Genomic DNA, 16,126 nt, shown 5'->3' with positions numbered 1-16,126 from the left:
CACTCCCTCCCCCACTCCCTCCCCCACTCCCTCCTTCTTGGCCATGCCGCTCTCCACCCACGTCGTCCCGTCCGCTGCTGCAGTCCCCATCGCTGCGCGACAACGCACAGTCCCCTCCGCGAATCAGCCCGCCCCGCCCCTCCCCGTCCACTACACCCCCACCAGACTGCTAGCCGGTGCAGAGCTAGACGCTTTCCGAAAGTTTGCCCTCGTTCCGATTGAACAGCTCACTGACCATGACATTAAGGAGTGCCCCATCCCCAGACTCAAGGCATACATCTCCATTTACCGTACGCACATTCCCTAGCCCAACCCCATCCCACCCCCCACTTTTTACGACCATTCACTGACCCCAGTGCCATTCCGCCTTCACTTTCACAGGGGCCAGAATAACAAACATGCGTCCACCGCGCATCCGCCGCGACTTCGATCGCTTCTTCCTCGCCTGGTTCCGCCACATGTGCGACCGGGGTGAAATCCAGCCCCGCCGTACCTTACCCATCTACCTCCCCCAAGTGGCACCCACTGCAGATGCCCTGCAACCAGCACGGCCCCACTGCGCCATCAAGCCTCACTCCCCCTTCTCCGCCCACACAGACCCCGGCTTTCTCAAGCTTCCTCCCCTCAAGCGCCGCGCTCTTTCCAAATACTACCATCCGTCCTCCCCCTCTCCGCGAGGCCCGCGCGCCTGGTATACGGCTTTCGATCAGCCCGCCTCTAACTCTGCCTCTGCTGACCACGACACTCGCTTTTCAAGACCTATTCACGAGGCCGTAGCAGCTTTACTTCAGCAGTATGGCATGTACGGTCGTGCATGGGATAGGCTCGGACATGAAACTATATTCCGCGCTTGTGACTATCTTTCCTCGTTCGATACTGCTGCCGACCATTCGGGGCTCGCCAGTGAAGGCGTCATTCTCTTTCTTGAGGAACTTTCTGATCTCACCCTCGCCCCGCTCAGCAGGCTCATGCAGGAGAGGGACCCGTCTTCCGTTTCTGACACCCTTGTCACTATGCCACTAGTCGGCAACGGCGTATGTTCCCAACTCATGCAGGGAGACAGATCGGGTATTCGACGAATTTAGGTCATATGCAGCACGGCTCCATCAGTCTTTGCACTGTTCGCCTTCCATGTCGAGATGAACCGTCTGTGCTTCGTATGTGCATGGTACAAATGGAGAGAACATCATCCAGCTAGAGATGCATCTGGTGTATTCACTCACCGTGTTTCGATCCTGTATTGACGGCTACGAGCACGGCTAGATCGAGGACATGGCGCAGTCTCGTGAGATATCGAATTCGTTGTCATCTTGAATTCGGCTACGTATCACCCGTGCGTACTGTACAGTACCGTATGATGATAATCAAATCGCTAGAGCACCACTTCCGGGTATTGATCGCGTTTGGTCCATGTCCAAAGGCGGAACGCATACAATTTCGCCCATGGCATCTGTGCATGGGAGAGCTTCTGTTGATCTGTCCTCAGCAACTGTGAACCATTTGGTTAGATAGGCTACAGAAAATGCTGCTTTATTATCCCGGAAAGGCTTTGCCACGCATCGCAACGGATCCTCGTCACTGCTACAAGACCTGATCAAGCAAAACAATGGAATCATACCGTAGCTTCAACAGAACTTGCTCTGTCTATATCTTTCTTGGTATAGCAAGTAGCGCTTTGCTCGAATGGTGTAGCTATCGCCTTGGGCTACAGACTCCAGACCAATGAAAACACTAACTTTGTAACAGAACACCTGTAGAAATCGTCTTACAGTACAAGTTTACAACAACTCTCGAGGAAAACATTGCACTTTTGCGGTGCGACGACAGTTTCATGCGTCTGTCAATGCGGCCACGCCGGGTAGAGTCTTTCCTTCGAGCAGTTCGAGGCTCGCACCACCGCCCGTGGAAACGTGAGACACAGAATCCGCTGCACCCATCTCTTTTACTGCAGTGGCCGTGTCACCTCCACCAATGATCGTCACAGCTCCAGATGAAGTAGCTTCCACGACAGCATCGACCACGGCCTTTGTTCCTTTTGCAAACGCTTCAAACTCAAACACGCCGACAGGACCGTTCCACACGACTGTCTTCGCCCGCAACACGACCTCGCGCATTGCCTCTTGGCTCTTCGGACCTGCATCGAGACCCATCCATTCATCCGGAATGCCCTCTGAGTCCGTCGCAACTCTTGTGTTAGCCACTGGGGCAAACTTGTCAGCAATCGTGAAGTCGACGGGGAAATGAAGCTTGACATTCTTCGCCTTAGCTTTGTCCACAATTTCCTGCGCGATCTTTGCACCGGCTTCGTCGAAAAGCGACTGTCCAATGGCCATTCCCTCGACGGCTTTCTTGAATGTGAATGCCATACCTCCTCCAATGATCATCTCATCGACCTTATCAAGTAAGTTCTCAATGAGTTGGATCTTATCGGACACCTTGGATCCTCCTAAAATGCTAAGAAACGGGCGTTGGGGTTCCTGCAGGGCCTTTCCAAAATACTCAAGCTCCTTCTTCATGAGAAAGCCAGAGGCCTTTTGTGGGAGATCCACGCCGACCATGGACGAGTGAGCGCGGTGAGCAGTGCCAAAGGCGTCGTTAACGTAAACATCAGCCAAAGTGCTGAGACTCTTCCGAAACTCCGTCACCTTAGCAGCATCAGCCTTGATCTTGTTGCCATCAGCATCAACGCCCTTGCCCTCCTCCTCGATGTGGAAGCGCAAATTCTCGAGCAAGAAGACGGATCCGGTCTCGGGGTCCTTGCAAGCCTCCTCAGTAGCGGAGCCGACGGCATCTTCGAGGAAGGTGACCGTCTTGCCGATCTTCTCCGAGACGACGTCTGCCACGGGCTTGAGCGAGAACTTGGGGTTAACACGGCCGGACGGGCGTCCGAGATGCGAAGCGAGGACGACGGACTTGGCGCCCTTTTCCAGAGCGTATTTGATGGTGGGGAGGGCGGCGTCGATACGCTGGGTGTTGGTGATGGTCTTGCCGGTCTCCTTGTCGAAGGGGACGTTGAAGTCGACACGGATGAAGACGCGCTTGCCAGCGAGATCGAGAGCGTCGATACAGAGCTTGGAGAAAGACATGGTAGTGGGAATTTGAGCTGCGAGTTGGAAAAGAATGGGTGGGTCAATGGCGATGTAGGTTAGTACCTAGGCTGGAAGGGCTAACCTCGACTATTAAAAAGGACTGGTTTTAGATTCGTCTGATAGGGTTGGCTGCGGTGTTTGGACTTGTACGAGATGGTTTTGATGTGATCCAATGGGATGGTCAGATTTTTCGGTTGGCTGCTAGCCCAATGGACTTGCGAAGAGAAACTAATCAACCAATAGTACATCGCAGAACAAAAATGATTCTGCAGTGACGACAATTGAGTAAATAGAGATTTAGAGGATCTCTACCCGGTGACGGTATTCGATTCTCTAATCAAAAATTTCCGGCCAAGTGCTTAATTTTTATTGGGTACTTCTATTGCTCTAATTCTCAATAGATTTACCAGAATACTGTAGAATCGCAGCGCAACTCTACCGCGGAGCCCACATCCGGTCAGTACCGCTGCACTCATCCCGTTCAACGCTTTAGAGCAACCCCACCGGGCACATCTATTTGATCAATAGAATTTCCGCTCACAATTTTCAACCCCACCGCGCAATTCTATCGCTTTCCGAAATCGAATAGAACAATTTTGGGATCTATCCGAGCGCCGATAGATTCTAAAAACGTTCTATCCGGTGAATAGATTCCGCGATAGAATGCCACGTGCCAGGCGTGTCAGCCGAATTCTGGCCAATTGTGCATCCTTCTCACCCGAGAACCTCCGCTGCTTCGTCGCTGCAGCATGCATTCCGGTGGCGCGTGACCTGTGCATGCTCGCGACGATGCTTTCATCATCGCCATCGCTGTCGTCCATATACTGTACTGAAGGACGCTTCCGAGGACTGTTCTCCGGTCCATTGGCGATGATAACTCGTGAGAGCGCGTAGTTGGACAATACCCGAGAGAGGGCGCGCGACGAAGAGGGAAAGAGGGCACAGGCTGCGGAAGAGAGACATGCAGCCGCGCGGGATTCACGGCGAGGGGTGGGCGTCTCGATGAACGATCGCCTCTTCGCAGACGATGTGTGACGTCTCGCCGTTGTCTGCGCGGGCATATAGCGATAGATTTGCAACATATGCGTTGGGGTTGACGCGAATAGATTCCACACGAATAGATTGACGAATAGGCACAAAATTCAATTCGGGCAACCGGCGAATGGTCAGCGTACACGTTGTATTTCTATCCGGCAATAGAATCGACGCGGTGGGGATGCTCTTACAATGGCAACTTCGCAGCCCTGCGGGAAGCCGGAACTGGGTGCTGCCCGGGATCTTTCTCGATAAAGCGGCGGCGGATAGTGTCTTGGAAGATTTTTCCTGCCTGGTCGGTGCGGAGATCGGATCTTCGACGCTGCGATCCATGCAAGGGCGAGAACGCAATTCTTCTCGGCATCTCAGTTCTTTCCGCGCCCCATAGCTGGCAGAGTAGAGTGAGTGCACGGGAGAGCGGAAAGTACGTTGCGCGACGATGCGATGTAACAGCTGCAATTGCACTTCAATGCAAACCGCCAGCAGCGCTAGCGGTTTGCATTGAAGTGCAATTTGCGGGGCACCCACATCTGCCAAGCGCAGCTACCCCACTAGCCAATCCGGGGGGCCGTCCTGTCACCTCTATTCGATATATTAGAGCGCGATTTGGGTTTAATGAGGGGTCGAATAGACCCAGATCGTGCTCTAATCTATTGGGAAATTTTTTCGAATAGATTAGAAAACGTGCAATAGAGTATGGTTTTTTCTTTGCGGCTGAAAATTTGTCATTAGAATAGAGAATAGACCCGCGGTAGAGATGCTCTTAGTGCTACTTGTGAATCCGAATCCCTCCCGGTTCACCCTGCAGGAGGAGCAGGTAACTAGAATAATAGCCGTTGTAGTCTAGTTGCTACGCGAAGGCCGCCTTACAGCACCTATGCCCCTGTCAATTGAGTCAGGATTCCTATGAATCCTCCCTCCATTATCTACTTCCTAGCCCTCTTCCTGAACAACGCATGTCGCAACACCTGCTGACTCTTCGGAAGCGGCATCGACTTAGGCCGGTCACGTTCATACTCGGCATATCTCATCCCCCTAGCCCCTGTCAACGATGACAACGACGACGGTCTCCTCCTCATTACGTCCATCCGTCCAAGACCGCCACCCGGCCCGTTACCTGCCAACGCCCGCTCTTCATCATCCACGTCTAGGTGTTCCGTCGCATCAGCCTCATTCGCCGATAGCACCGCTGCAAGCAAGTCCAGTTGTTCTTCCTTAGTCTCGAAATCCAGCTTGGCCTTGTCCATCCCTTCAAGATGTGTGATCACCTTGAACGCATAACCTTGGTCAATCAAGAATTGTTGCCGTTTGGAAGAGTAGAACATCTCCTGAGTATCCGTTGACACGAGCGAGTAGAAAAATGCGTTGAAGTTTTGCCCGGCACGCGGTTTCGGTCGTAGGATACGTCCGAGACGCTGCGCCTCCTGTCGGCGAGACCCATAATGTGAGCTCACTTGAATCAGGACGTTCGCCTCCGGGATATCGATAGATGTATCACCAACTTTCGACAATAGAATCGTCCCTAGCTCGGGGTTGTGCTGAAAGTTGGCAAGGATTCGTAGTCTCTCAGTCTGTGTCGTTGGTCCGTATATGTATGGCCTACAAAGTCTTCTGGCGTACATTTGGAGCGCATACACGTTATCTGCAAAAATGATCACTTTGTCCCCTCGATCTTCATGAAACTTGACGAGGAATTGACACATACGGAACTTGTTCGGGTTCATTGCATAAAGAAGCTTTCTTCTTGCTGGCGTCGATGACAGATACTCACGATAAAACTCCTTCGTCATCGGACACCATACCTCCGCGCATTGAACAGTCGCAAGGTAGTTTTCTCGTTGCAGGTCGAGCCAGTTTGCCTCGTATAGCTTCGGTCCAATGAGGAAGTTGATATCTCCGATCTTCTCATCTTCACGAAGCAGCGTTGCCGTCAGTCCTAACTTACAATGCGCTTTGATAACACCAATGACCCGACGAAATACGTTTGCTGGCACCACATGCACCTCATCAAGGAGCAAAAGGCCCCATTCCTTCGATTTCAATTCATTCAGCATTCTTTCAGACTCCGCTGCTCGCCGCCCGCTATGTGAAATCATCGAATATGTTGTTACTGTCACGCCGCCGTAGAAGCTCTTATCTTTTGGACCGCCGCCCGACGCCACGAAACGCCCAACATGGTCCCGCGGCATCGTGCTCCACGTCGCAAACTGGTATCGCCATTGTTCCACAGACACAGAACTGGTGCATAAGCACAAGACAGGCTTTTTGATCGTGCATGCCGCCGTTACACCAACAAGACTTTTTCCAGCCCCGCAAGGCAACACAATTACACCCGATCGTGCTCTGCCGTTTCCAAACATTTTCTCTAGGCTCTTCTCTTGGTAGGGGCGAATCTTCGCGATTGGTTTCAAGTCAAGATCTATGCTCCGATTCGTCGAATCATTCCTGAAATCGTATTCTTCCATAAGTGGATAGTCCAGTTCAATCGCACGACGCTTGACGTGTTCCACCATCTCAGGACGCACCTCAAATTCAAATGCCTTCTTCTTGGCGCTACCAACCAAGTAATCTTCTTCATCTTCGTCATCTTCATCATCTAGGGCCTTCGCAAGTGCAGCTAGAGTAGCTGCATCGCTCACCGCTTCTTCACGACCAGCGATAACAATGCCTTGCTCTTCCGTTTCTACCTCTTTGCTTTCGGCACCGATCGCGCTCTCCGGCATTCGAGATGAAGAAATTTCTGGATCCGCAGCAAAAATCCGCAGTACCTTCTCATCTAATGTCTGCACGAGGTACTTTCCCTTCTTCAGTACCAGCTTAGTCTTCCCATATGTTTTTGTGCAATCTCGAATAAATTTCGGAACTTCCTTTGGCAACGCCGTCTTGCAAAGCTTCCCCAACGCACGAATAATGCTTTCGCTATCTAAACCAACGCTTACCGCCGCATAAAGCGCATACGGCGTAAGCCGATATTCGTGAAGCTGCTCGGGGCGCGACACTGGTTCTGCAATAGCCACAAGAAAATCGTACGCCTGCTTATAAATCGGGGAGAAAGTCTCCAAGAAGATACGCATATCTCCCGATACATATACTGGGCGGGACTGATGATCCGGTCGCAGCGGTAGTTGACTAAAGTCCCTAATCTCTGCGTCATCGTCATCCGCTTCCTCAACGTCAAGGTTGAACGTGGCCTCCCTCGCGGCACGCGGAATTGGCACCATGTCGTCCTCGTCTCTGACGTCTTCTTTAGGGCGCTTCTCCTTATCCGGTCTATACTCAGAATCGCCGGAGTCAGAGTCGCCTTCGCGACGACGTTTCTTTCGTCGCCTTCGGCGCTCCCTGTTCTCACGCTTGTCCTCCTTGCGTCTCCTCTTGCGCTCTCGCCGGTGGCGTGCCTCTACATCAACGTCTACGTTTGGGTTGTACGCATCGACATCTATCGGCTCCTCGCCTTCCGTGCTGCGAAAGCTTATGCCAGTAGACGCTGCTCGCCTCGGGTTTGATCGCCCATCCATGTCGAGCAGGGTGTATGCGGAGACTCTGCGTGACAGACAATGCCGGGCTGATCAAAACTCTTGCCTCTCTGACTTTTTGCAGCAGAAAGTGAGAAGGGATCGTGCAAACCTGAAAGGTCAAGGGCGTTCAGACCACTCAGTTCGATAGTTGGTGGCCTGCTAGGGTGTTCAAGCCTTCAGCGCGTCAGTCTCCATCGGCTGGCAATTTCCCGCAGCACAAACGCAGCGACGTAAACTGTAGAGACTGAGAAAGTGCAGGGAGAAGGAGCTGGATGACGAAGCAGGTCAAATGTTTGATATCTCGGGAGTTACACACCGTCTGTTCCGACTGCACATTTCCCATGGTTCTAACGCCTCACCGGCCTTCACGCAATTGCGATGTGGCGCTGGCACAAAAAAAAATACGGCACAGTGCCTTTCTAGAAAAACTATGCACGTGTACACGTGTGTGTATGCGATGCGAACAGAGGCGAGGCAAAAAAAGTTCTGTTTACCGACAACCTTTTTTGCTTTTACTTTACATAAAGTCACGAAAACGCGTGTTTTGGCAGAGTGTTTGCCAAGATAGGCATATCATAGGGCCATTGGCCATGAGGTGGCGAAAGCCATTTCGTCCAATAAGAACGCTCCGGACCGCCGCCGTCCATACTTGGACGGCTGGTATTGGGCGACGAATGTAGTCGGACCAAAAGGGAGAATTTTGTATGCGCACCATCGTAGATTTAACTATTAATTAGTAATCTACACTCGACGGAGGCGCGGTATCGCGCCCACCAGTCTCGGACTGGATGACATAAAGTTGTGTGACCGGGGGCAGCTCGCCCCCTCACACAGGAAAGGAACCAACTCTCGATCACGTTTATTGCTCACCTCGTTCATGGTAGCATCGCGGTGAGGAACGATCTCACTGCGCCCTTCAGACCACCACCGACCCGCGCTTCCCTCCTTCCTCCTTTACTCCACTCATCCTATCTGCGCATCCACCAACACTTCTCAACCACGCCTACGAACGCCACAGTAGACTACTGCGCCACCCTCGAACCTACAGTGCGCCCGCGGCCCCGGGATCGGGTGGCGCATCTCAGTTCTCTGAGTCAACTCATGGTGTCGGTCTACTACTCCTCGACAGCCTTTTTCGCTTCTTCCGCTCTACTTTCTCGCGCTGCATCTTACTGCACCGCACTGCTCTTCCCTACTTTCGTTCGTCCTACATTCTCAAGTACGTCTCAAGCTCAAGTAAATCAAGTTTGTAAATCTAGTCAAGTCTAGTCAAGTCCAGTCAAGTGTTTGTCGGTGGTGGGGTTACTTGTTGGGGTTTGACGTTGTGTGTGATTGCTGTGTTTTATTTGGTCTCTATTCGGGTTTTCTCGACCTATTGTCTAAGAGACTTTACTTCGGTGTCGATTGGGGTTCCCATTTTACAACTTTCAGTTGTTTTATTTGGGCTTCGGAGACTTCCTTTAACTTTTGCCAACACTGGCAAAGGTTGTCGACATTGATAATCACTGCGAACTTCGTCCGTCAATAATGGAGATCATTTTGCCCTCTTGCACCACTGCACAGTAATTGTTGACAACTTTGGTCAACAATATTCGGCTTGTGTGCGTGATCGTTGTGTTTTTCGTGGTGCTGATTTTCTCTCAAGTTTGATCTTCGCACCCCTCAATACACTCACTACGGTTCGCACTTCTGCACAACTTTCGATCAACTCTCCGTCATGTCAAGTAATGGTGAACCTGAGCAAAGTTCTAAAACTCAAAGTCCCGTCTGACTTCATCCAATGGCGCAGGAAGATGACGGCTTATCTTCAGCGCAACGATTCACTTCTAGTTGGACTGAAACCGAAGCCCACCGGCCGTGGTTCATCTTCGAGTGATGCAATCGAGGACTGGATGATGCGAGCTGCGCGTGCAAAAGGCAATATCATTCTTTGCCTTGGAGACGCCGTCGCGTCCCAAACACGCTTGTTTGTGGACGACGATGAAAAGACGGCCTCCGATCTGTGGAAAGAGCTTCAGCGTATCTTCACCATGTCAAACGCTCAAGCGGTGCAAAACATCAAACAAAAGTTGGACACCTTAATCTTCAAAGACAATGGTAACTGGGACAAGCATGTCGCTTCGTTTTTAACAACCATTGGGGAGCTAGCTAGGTATTATGCTGAGCTCTCTGAGTCGGAGAAAACTTCCAAGTTAATCCGCTCTTTGCCTTCCTCGTTTGCGCCTCTCGCCATGGTCTCTAGTCTACAGGACCTCAACTTCGACAAAATTTTCAATGCTGTGCAAACCGAGATTGCACGTCGAGGTAATCCTCACAACATGCAGCAGCCGAGTGACAATAACTCTTCTCAGCCTAAGGCCAACTTCGCGCAAAGAGGCGGTCGTGGTTCAAGAGGTAGAGGTCGAGGAAGAAGTTCCAGGGGTAGACGTGTTGGATAAAGAGGAACTTTCGGAGGGCGAGTCGACAAACGCACTTGTAACTACCGCAAACGTCCGGGTCACTTTTACAATGACTGTTGGGACCGACTAAGGGACGAGGGAGCAGGAAGTGGACAAGCGCCTCAAGGACGTCTTTCGTCCCGTCCCAATCGAAATGTGCACTTCGGCACACAACTTCCGGACGCTCTTCCTCCTCGTGGTACCATCCACAACAGTAGTGACCCTCCTACTCGCGGTTGGGGAGCTAGCAACAACCGCCGAAGCCAAGGAGGTCCTCGCCCCTCTACCCGCTTCGCTCAAGCGGACGACGAAGTCCCAAGAGGATTCATGGTGCAACTACAAAACAACGACTTCGACTTCCGAAGCCAAATTGCTGAAGTATCTACCACGAAGAGGTCCTGTGCGCACATTGACTCCGGTGCTACGCATCATTTCTTCAATTCTCGAAAATCGTTCATCAAATACTCACGTATTTCACAAGATGTAATGGCTGCATCTGGTGTGTCAAGACTAGTTGGCCAAGGAGAAGTGTCAATCCCTCTTGGCGGTGGCATAGTGATCGAAGCTTACCATGCCCCTCACTTCTCTTCCAACATTCTCTCAGTCGGGCTCTTAAGTTCTAACTTCATTGTTGCGTTTACCGACGACATCCGTCCGCACAACGCATTTTTCCTAATGGAGAAAGGAACTTGGACGATTTTGTGGGAAACTCAGAAGAAGAATGGATTGTACACTCTCGATATGAACAATTCAAAATCAAACATATCTTTGACAACAGCCGCCATGAACGTCAACAAGAGAATTCTTGTTGACGTAGAGTGGCATGGGAAGACTGGCCACCTTGGCATTAACCGCTACATCAAGCTTTCTCATGCAGTCGAATCTGTTCCGTTCTTTGAAAAGTCCATCCTTCAGCAACTCGATTGCGCCCCTTGCTTAAAAGGGAAATCTCATCGTGCTCCTTTATCTAAAAGTGTATTCATCACAAAACCGCCACTGGATTTGATTCACACTGACATTTCAGGTCCTGTGACTCCAAGTGTCGCTGGGAACTCCTACACACTTGCAATACTGGACGACTACAGCGGTAAGTCTGATTGTGGTAAATCACCAAGTGCCCACTAGTCTACATACTGTACTCGAACACCCGACAGTGTATGACAAGGACCGCATTGGTTAATTCCCAATTCGAAAGGTAATTACCTTATCGCCCGGTAAGTTGGGCAGCGCAAATCGCGTCCGTGTACGTACTGTACTCGAATCATACCGTCTAATGTATGATACCGGCGTACCTCGCTGGCGGCCAAGTGCAGGACCGTTACTGCCCGACGTGTGGTCGTACCGTTACAATCTGGCACTGTAAGAACGGGGACTACAGTAGTAGATATAATAAAGTAGGGAAGGGGAAGGACTCGAGGGAATGATCGATCAACACAGTGGCATCATCTCGAGGGCCGACCCCTTTGTCCCTTGGTTTTGTGCCTAAGTCTTTCGCCTGACTACGTTTTTGTCTTCCCTTTTTGTACATCGAGTACAACGAAAAGTACTCCACCGCAGGGGTAACGCACGACGAGCGCTCCGCATAGCGCCCGGATTCGTCCTCCGTGACGGCGTCGCCTCCGCACGTCGTCGAGTTACCACGTCGAGGACGTCGATCTGCCTTTCGTGGCATCGTTGTGTCGAACCCACACCGTTCTACCAAAATCTCTACCAACCAGCTACCGAACTCCCTTCTGTCTTGTTTTGTGGTTATTACTACACTTGTGCACGGCACTCGTCGCGTCTCGCACGCCTCGAACTACAGTACGACGTGTGGCAGCTCCCGCCACCCGAAGCCCGTCGAGCGCGGCACGTTCTACTACACTGGTCTCCCGACCTAGAAGTGTGAGCGCACGCTACGTTTTCTGCGCAAAGCAATATCGTTGGCAACCGTCGCCTCGTCGATATGAGTTCGCCTCATCGTTCCCTCGCCGGTTCCGAAGCGGCGGAACCGTCCGCTCCGATCCCACCGCCGGTTGAACCGAGCGGAGTCGTTGAACATGCTTCCGACTTTCGCCCAACTCAAGGTGCTCCCGACATGGATTCGTACGAGAGGATGCTTCGAAACCTCGAGGATATACGGGAAGCGCTCCGTAGCGACGTCTATGATGATGTCTATGAGCATTGCCGAGACAATTTCCGTGACCAAATGTTGGGTCGATACCAATCTTTCACGCAAGGACTTGAGAGCCTCCGAACTCACGTCGATACGATCGAATCTCGACTCGTCCTTTGCTAGAGCCTTATGCCCGATAGGTCAACTGACCTGACCGCAGAGCAGATGGGCGCGTTCTCGCGCCTAGCCGCTCAAGTGAATAAGCAACGAAGCCGCGCGAATCGGCTGCGAGAGAGAGGATCGGATATATCCTCAACGTCCGCGAACGCTCGCGACGTGTCTCGACCGAGTCCTGTTTTGTTGCGCCCTTTTGACCCTCTTCCTACAGGTTCCGATCGTCTGGAACCGAGTCGGCTTCGTCGTGAAGCTCACGCTCGTGATGCACGGGCCACAGGCCCTCCGTTTGTGTCCCACAAGATTCCATACCGACCGGAAACGCCTTCACCGCCACTCGCTGTGACGCCCTTCGGTCATTTAGGACCTCTTGAGCCTGGGATCGAGCCCACGAAGACCTTACTTCAAGAGTTCAGCCACGTTGTCGACTATCGACTCTATCGTCTCGACGATACTTCTATTCTCGTCTCGGAGAACGATGCCGGACGAATTGGCAAATACGTGAAGCGCTGCCAAGGCATACGGCCTACGATGAAGACCTTGGATGGCTACTGCCCGATAACGCTGCTGTCTTTTCTCAAGGACATCAGCATCTTCTTTAACGCACAGCGCCTCAACGACGGCGTAGCTGTACAAGTCATTGCTCATTTCTTGGAGCGTGACGCGGAACGCCTGTACACTTCTTACACGATGACGGCGTTACGATCCGGTTCGCTACGGAGCGCTGGGTCAATTTCGTGGCCCGGGTTGGTGAACCTGCTGATCTGCCGCTATCTTACGGACGACGTTCTCAACGATGCCTACGAAAAGGTCGCTACGATTAGTCAACTTCCGCATGAAAACGAAAACGTGTACGCAGATCGACTCGAAGATCTCCCGTACTCCTGTACCGCCGTGTTCTCCGACGCCGCGCTGGTGAACTACTTCATCCACGGATTGGCTGTCGAAACGAGGGATGTAGTAACCAAGACCGTTTATCGCCTTCCGTTTGGCGAACGAAACGACCTTGCCGCTGTTCGCCGCATCGCGCTCGCGGAGGGTAATACCTACCGAGCCCGTTCGGGAAAAGCTTTACCCGACATCGGAGCGAACGCGCAACGGACGCCTCGAGTACGCCCACTGAGTGTGGGAGAACGGGTACCGACCGGTGTCGGTAAACGTAACAACCCGGAGGGAGATCCCGTAGGGGTGATCAGACGGTACTGGAAAGGCAGGGGATAACTCAGCATGTACACGGGGTGCACGTACCGCCACGGGTGACAGGTGGCGGCGGAATGGCCACGTGTACCACCGTACGTATAACGTCTCGATAGGTTACAGTAGACTAGAAGGTCTTACTGTAGGGGCGTAGAAATTAGTGTAATAGGAGTGTCAGCCGGGGGAGTCCTAGCTAGCACACGTGGTGCGCGCTCTGCCTGCGAGTACAGGTGGCAGGAGTACAGCCACGTGTGCCGCTGTACAGATTACTCCCCGGTGGAGTACAGTAGAGGTACTCCACTGTAGTGATCCAAAGTAGAAGTGGATCACCACTGTACTGCCCGGCCGCCGGAGGTCGACGTACTTAGGGGCCGAGGCAGTACGCCCCCAGAGTAAAGGGGGCAGCGACCCCCTTTGGCGAGAACTGAGCAAAAACAGGCAGATCGTCCCGTGCGGGTTATTCTTGAGGGCCGGAAGCACACGCTCCCCAGTTTGGTCGTTCCACCGCCTGCTGGAAGCGTATGCCCATTGAGCCCTATCCCCTCCGGGGTCGCAATTCCACTCGCCCGTCTACCGGAGTCATAACCGCCGCCCTCGCAGAGAGGTTGGTGGTGTTGTAATTTTACCGCTGCCGTGGACACCCCCTCCGTGACGGGGTAAAAACCGAACCGGAAGAATCCATATTATTACAACTGGTCTCCCGTCCTAGGATTCTTTTATTGATCTCCGAATCGGACGACCGGGATTGGAAGGGATCGAGAATCACCGCCTCGTTTCAAGATGAGTGGACGAGAAGACGCGAGATCGCAGGGGGGCTTCCCCTGAGACGTCAGGGACGACGATTCAGTAAATCGGTCCCAGCTGGGGGGGCCAAGTTGCCCGGAGGGCTCGACAGATAACGTGGGCTCCGTTAGAAGCGCCGAGGCACGAGCGGCCTATGTGGAGCGCCTGGCCCGCGCAAGGACGCCATCGCAGACAAGAGCGGCATTGCCACCGAAGCCGGCGGAAGAGCCCCTCGAAGGCCGACAACGCGGAGAGAGCGAGCCGGCCCCCGCCAGAATCGGCGACGAACTAGTATGACGATCCACGAAGACGCACCGGGACCTAGCGGACCTGACCCAGAGGGCGGCCTTAATCACGTGGTTGGCGGCCGAGCTGGACAAGCCAATCCCGGCGGCCGTGGAGGCGCAATTGACAAGGACGCTTCGAAAGATCGTTGAGGATCACAGCCGGACCCTCGTAAGGAGCGCCGTGGACGAAGTAGTCGGACGCGGCCTCTTTTGGGACACGATCACTTCAACCGTGGGGGACGTTACCCGGGCAGAGGTGCGCGCTCGAACGCCGCAGGCAGAGCGACTGCCGTTGGCGACCACGGAGGTACTACTGCCGTCACTGATGCTCGGGAACGTGCGGCCGCAGTACCTCCAAATAGGACGTGAGACCCCGTGGGATGGAGAAGAGCGCGATGGCCGACTTCAAGCCCAAGAGATGGGACAGCCACCCGCGTTTCCGCCCGGAGCCGGTCGCGTAGTGCTACCGACGCAGAAGTACCGGAGAAAGACCAAGGGCAAGGGATACGAGACCGACGAATCGGAAGCTAGTGACGCCACGAGGGACGAAACAGATTCCTCTGAGGACGATTTTGAAGTAGACGTGCGGCATGTGCGTCGGATTCGCCCCCTAAACGACCTCTTTAAAAAGGTCATGGATTACCGCCGGTATCGGCTGCACAACCGTTCGGGACGATACAACGCCAAGGATGCCAGCACGGTTTCGAGGGCCGGAAAGCGGATGGCTCTACAGATGAAGGGCGTGACCTTCAGTGGAGACGACCCGATTGCGGTGCTAAATTTCCTCTCTAGGTTTACGGCGGCGTGCAACCAGAACGGCGTGCATGAGGGAGCGGCCCTCTGGTGCTTCCAGTTCTTCATGACTGGCACGGCCTTGGCAAAGGTGCAGACCCGTATTGTGGGGGAGTCTGGAGTAGCCGACGCCCGTAGGGACGAAGTGTTGTCGTCCTATCCGGAGGTTGTCAATTACCTCCTCAGGACATACGCGGCCAATGAAGTCATCGCAGAAGCCTACGCCGAGGTAACGAACTTCATACAGAGTTCGGGGATGTCCGAGACGGAGTATGGCGACCGTCTCTGGAGAAAAGCCATCCGCTGTGGAAATGTCTTTTCCGATAATCGGCTCAAATCGCTCTTCGCAGAGGAGCTCTTCCCTGCAATTCGTACGCAGGTGCGTCACGACCTCACGACGCATCCCCGCATAGCTTTGACGGAGCTAACGCAGTACGCCGAGGGCATGGGGAATGCCTACCGGGGTGGAAAGAATTAACCGGCAGCCGCAGGGAGCCGGGACTGCTCCGGCCACCGGACAGGACGCGAGCAGCGTTGCCTGCTCCTCTCAAAAGAGTCGTCCGAACCGGGTCCCCTCGAGGAAGTGGATGTTTCCTCGGACCGCCCGCTCGCGATGGCCGTTGAGACGGCCGCGTTCCCCTCGCCCCGGGGGACACGCACAACGTACTTCACAGCCTCTCCGGGTTCGACGGCAACAGAGGGTGGGAGCAGTATGTGGCCC

At 53.4% G+C, this 16,126-nt stretch overlaps 2 protein-coding genes; both read right to left on the bottom strand.

Annotated features, from left to right (window-relative positions):
- Positions 1 to 1,511: 1,511 nt before the first annotated feature.
- Positions 1,512 to 3,086, bottom strand: CHC_T00009179001 (phosphoglycerate kinase). XM_005714369.1 is given in 2 exon segments: positions 1,512 to 1,829; positions 1,830 to 3,086. 1 exon segment carries the CDS (start codon positions 3,084 to 3,086, stop codon positions 1,830 to 1,832), a length of 1,257 nt encoding a protein of 418 aa, XP_005714426.1. The 3' UTR covers positions 1,512 to 1,829.
- Positions 3,087 to 4,809: 1,723 nt separating this feature from the next.
- On the bottom strand, positions 4,810 to 7,639 carry CHC_T00003258001 (hypothetical protein). XM_005714368.1 is given in 2 exon segments: positions 4,810 to 5,050; positions 5,051 to 7,639. The coding sequence occupies 1 exon segment, from the start codon at positions 7,637 to 7,639 to the stop codon at positions 5,051 to 5,053; it is 2,589 nt and encodes an 862-aa protein (XP_005714425.1). The 3' UTR covers positions 4,810 to 5,050.
- Positions 7,640 to 16,126: the final 8,487 nt, after the last annotated feature.

This window comes from Chondrus crispus, genomic scaffold (assembly GCF_000350225.1).
Source record: "Chondrus crispus Stackhouse genomic scaffold, scaffold_183, whole genome shotgun sequence".
In the NCBI taxonomy this organism is placed as follows: domain Eukaryota; phylum Rhodophyta; class Florideophyceae; order Gigartinales; family Gigartinaceae; genus Chondrus; species Chondrus crispus.
The sequence above is the reverse complement of the archived record's forward strand: the minus strand, read 5'-3'. Positions and strand labels throughout refer to the sequence as shown.

Bases quoted from the DNA above. Each gene is read 5' to 3' on its own strand.
- CHC_T00009179001 (XM_005714369.1), bottom strand. From the start codon at position 3,086: ATGTCTTTCTCCAAGCTCTGTATCGACGCTCTCGATCTCGCTGGCAAG.
- CHC_T00003258001 (XM_005714368.1), bottom strand. From the start codon at position 7,639: ATGGATGGGCGATCAAACCCGAGGCGAGCAGCGTCTACTGGCATAAGC.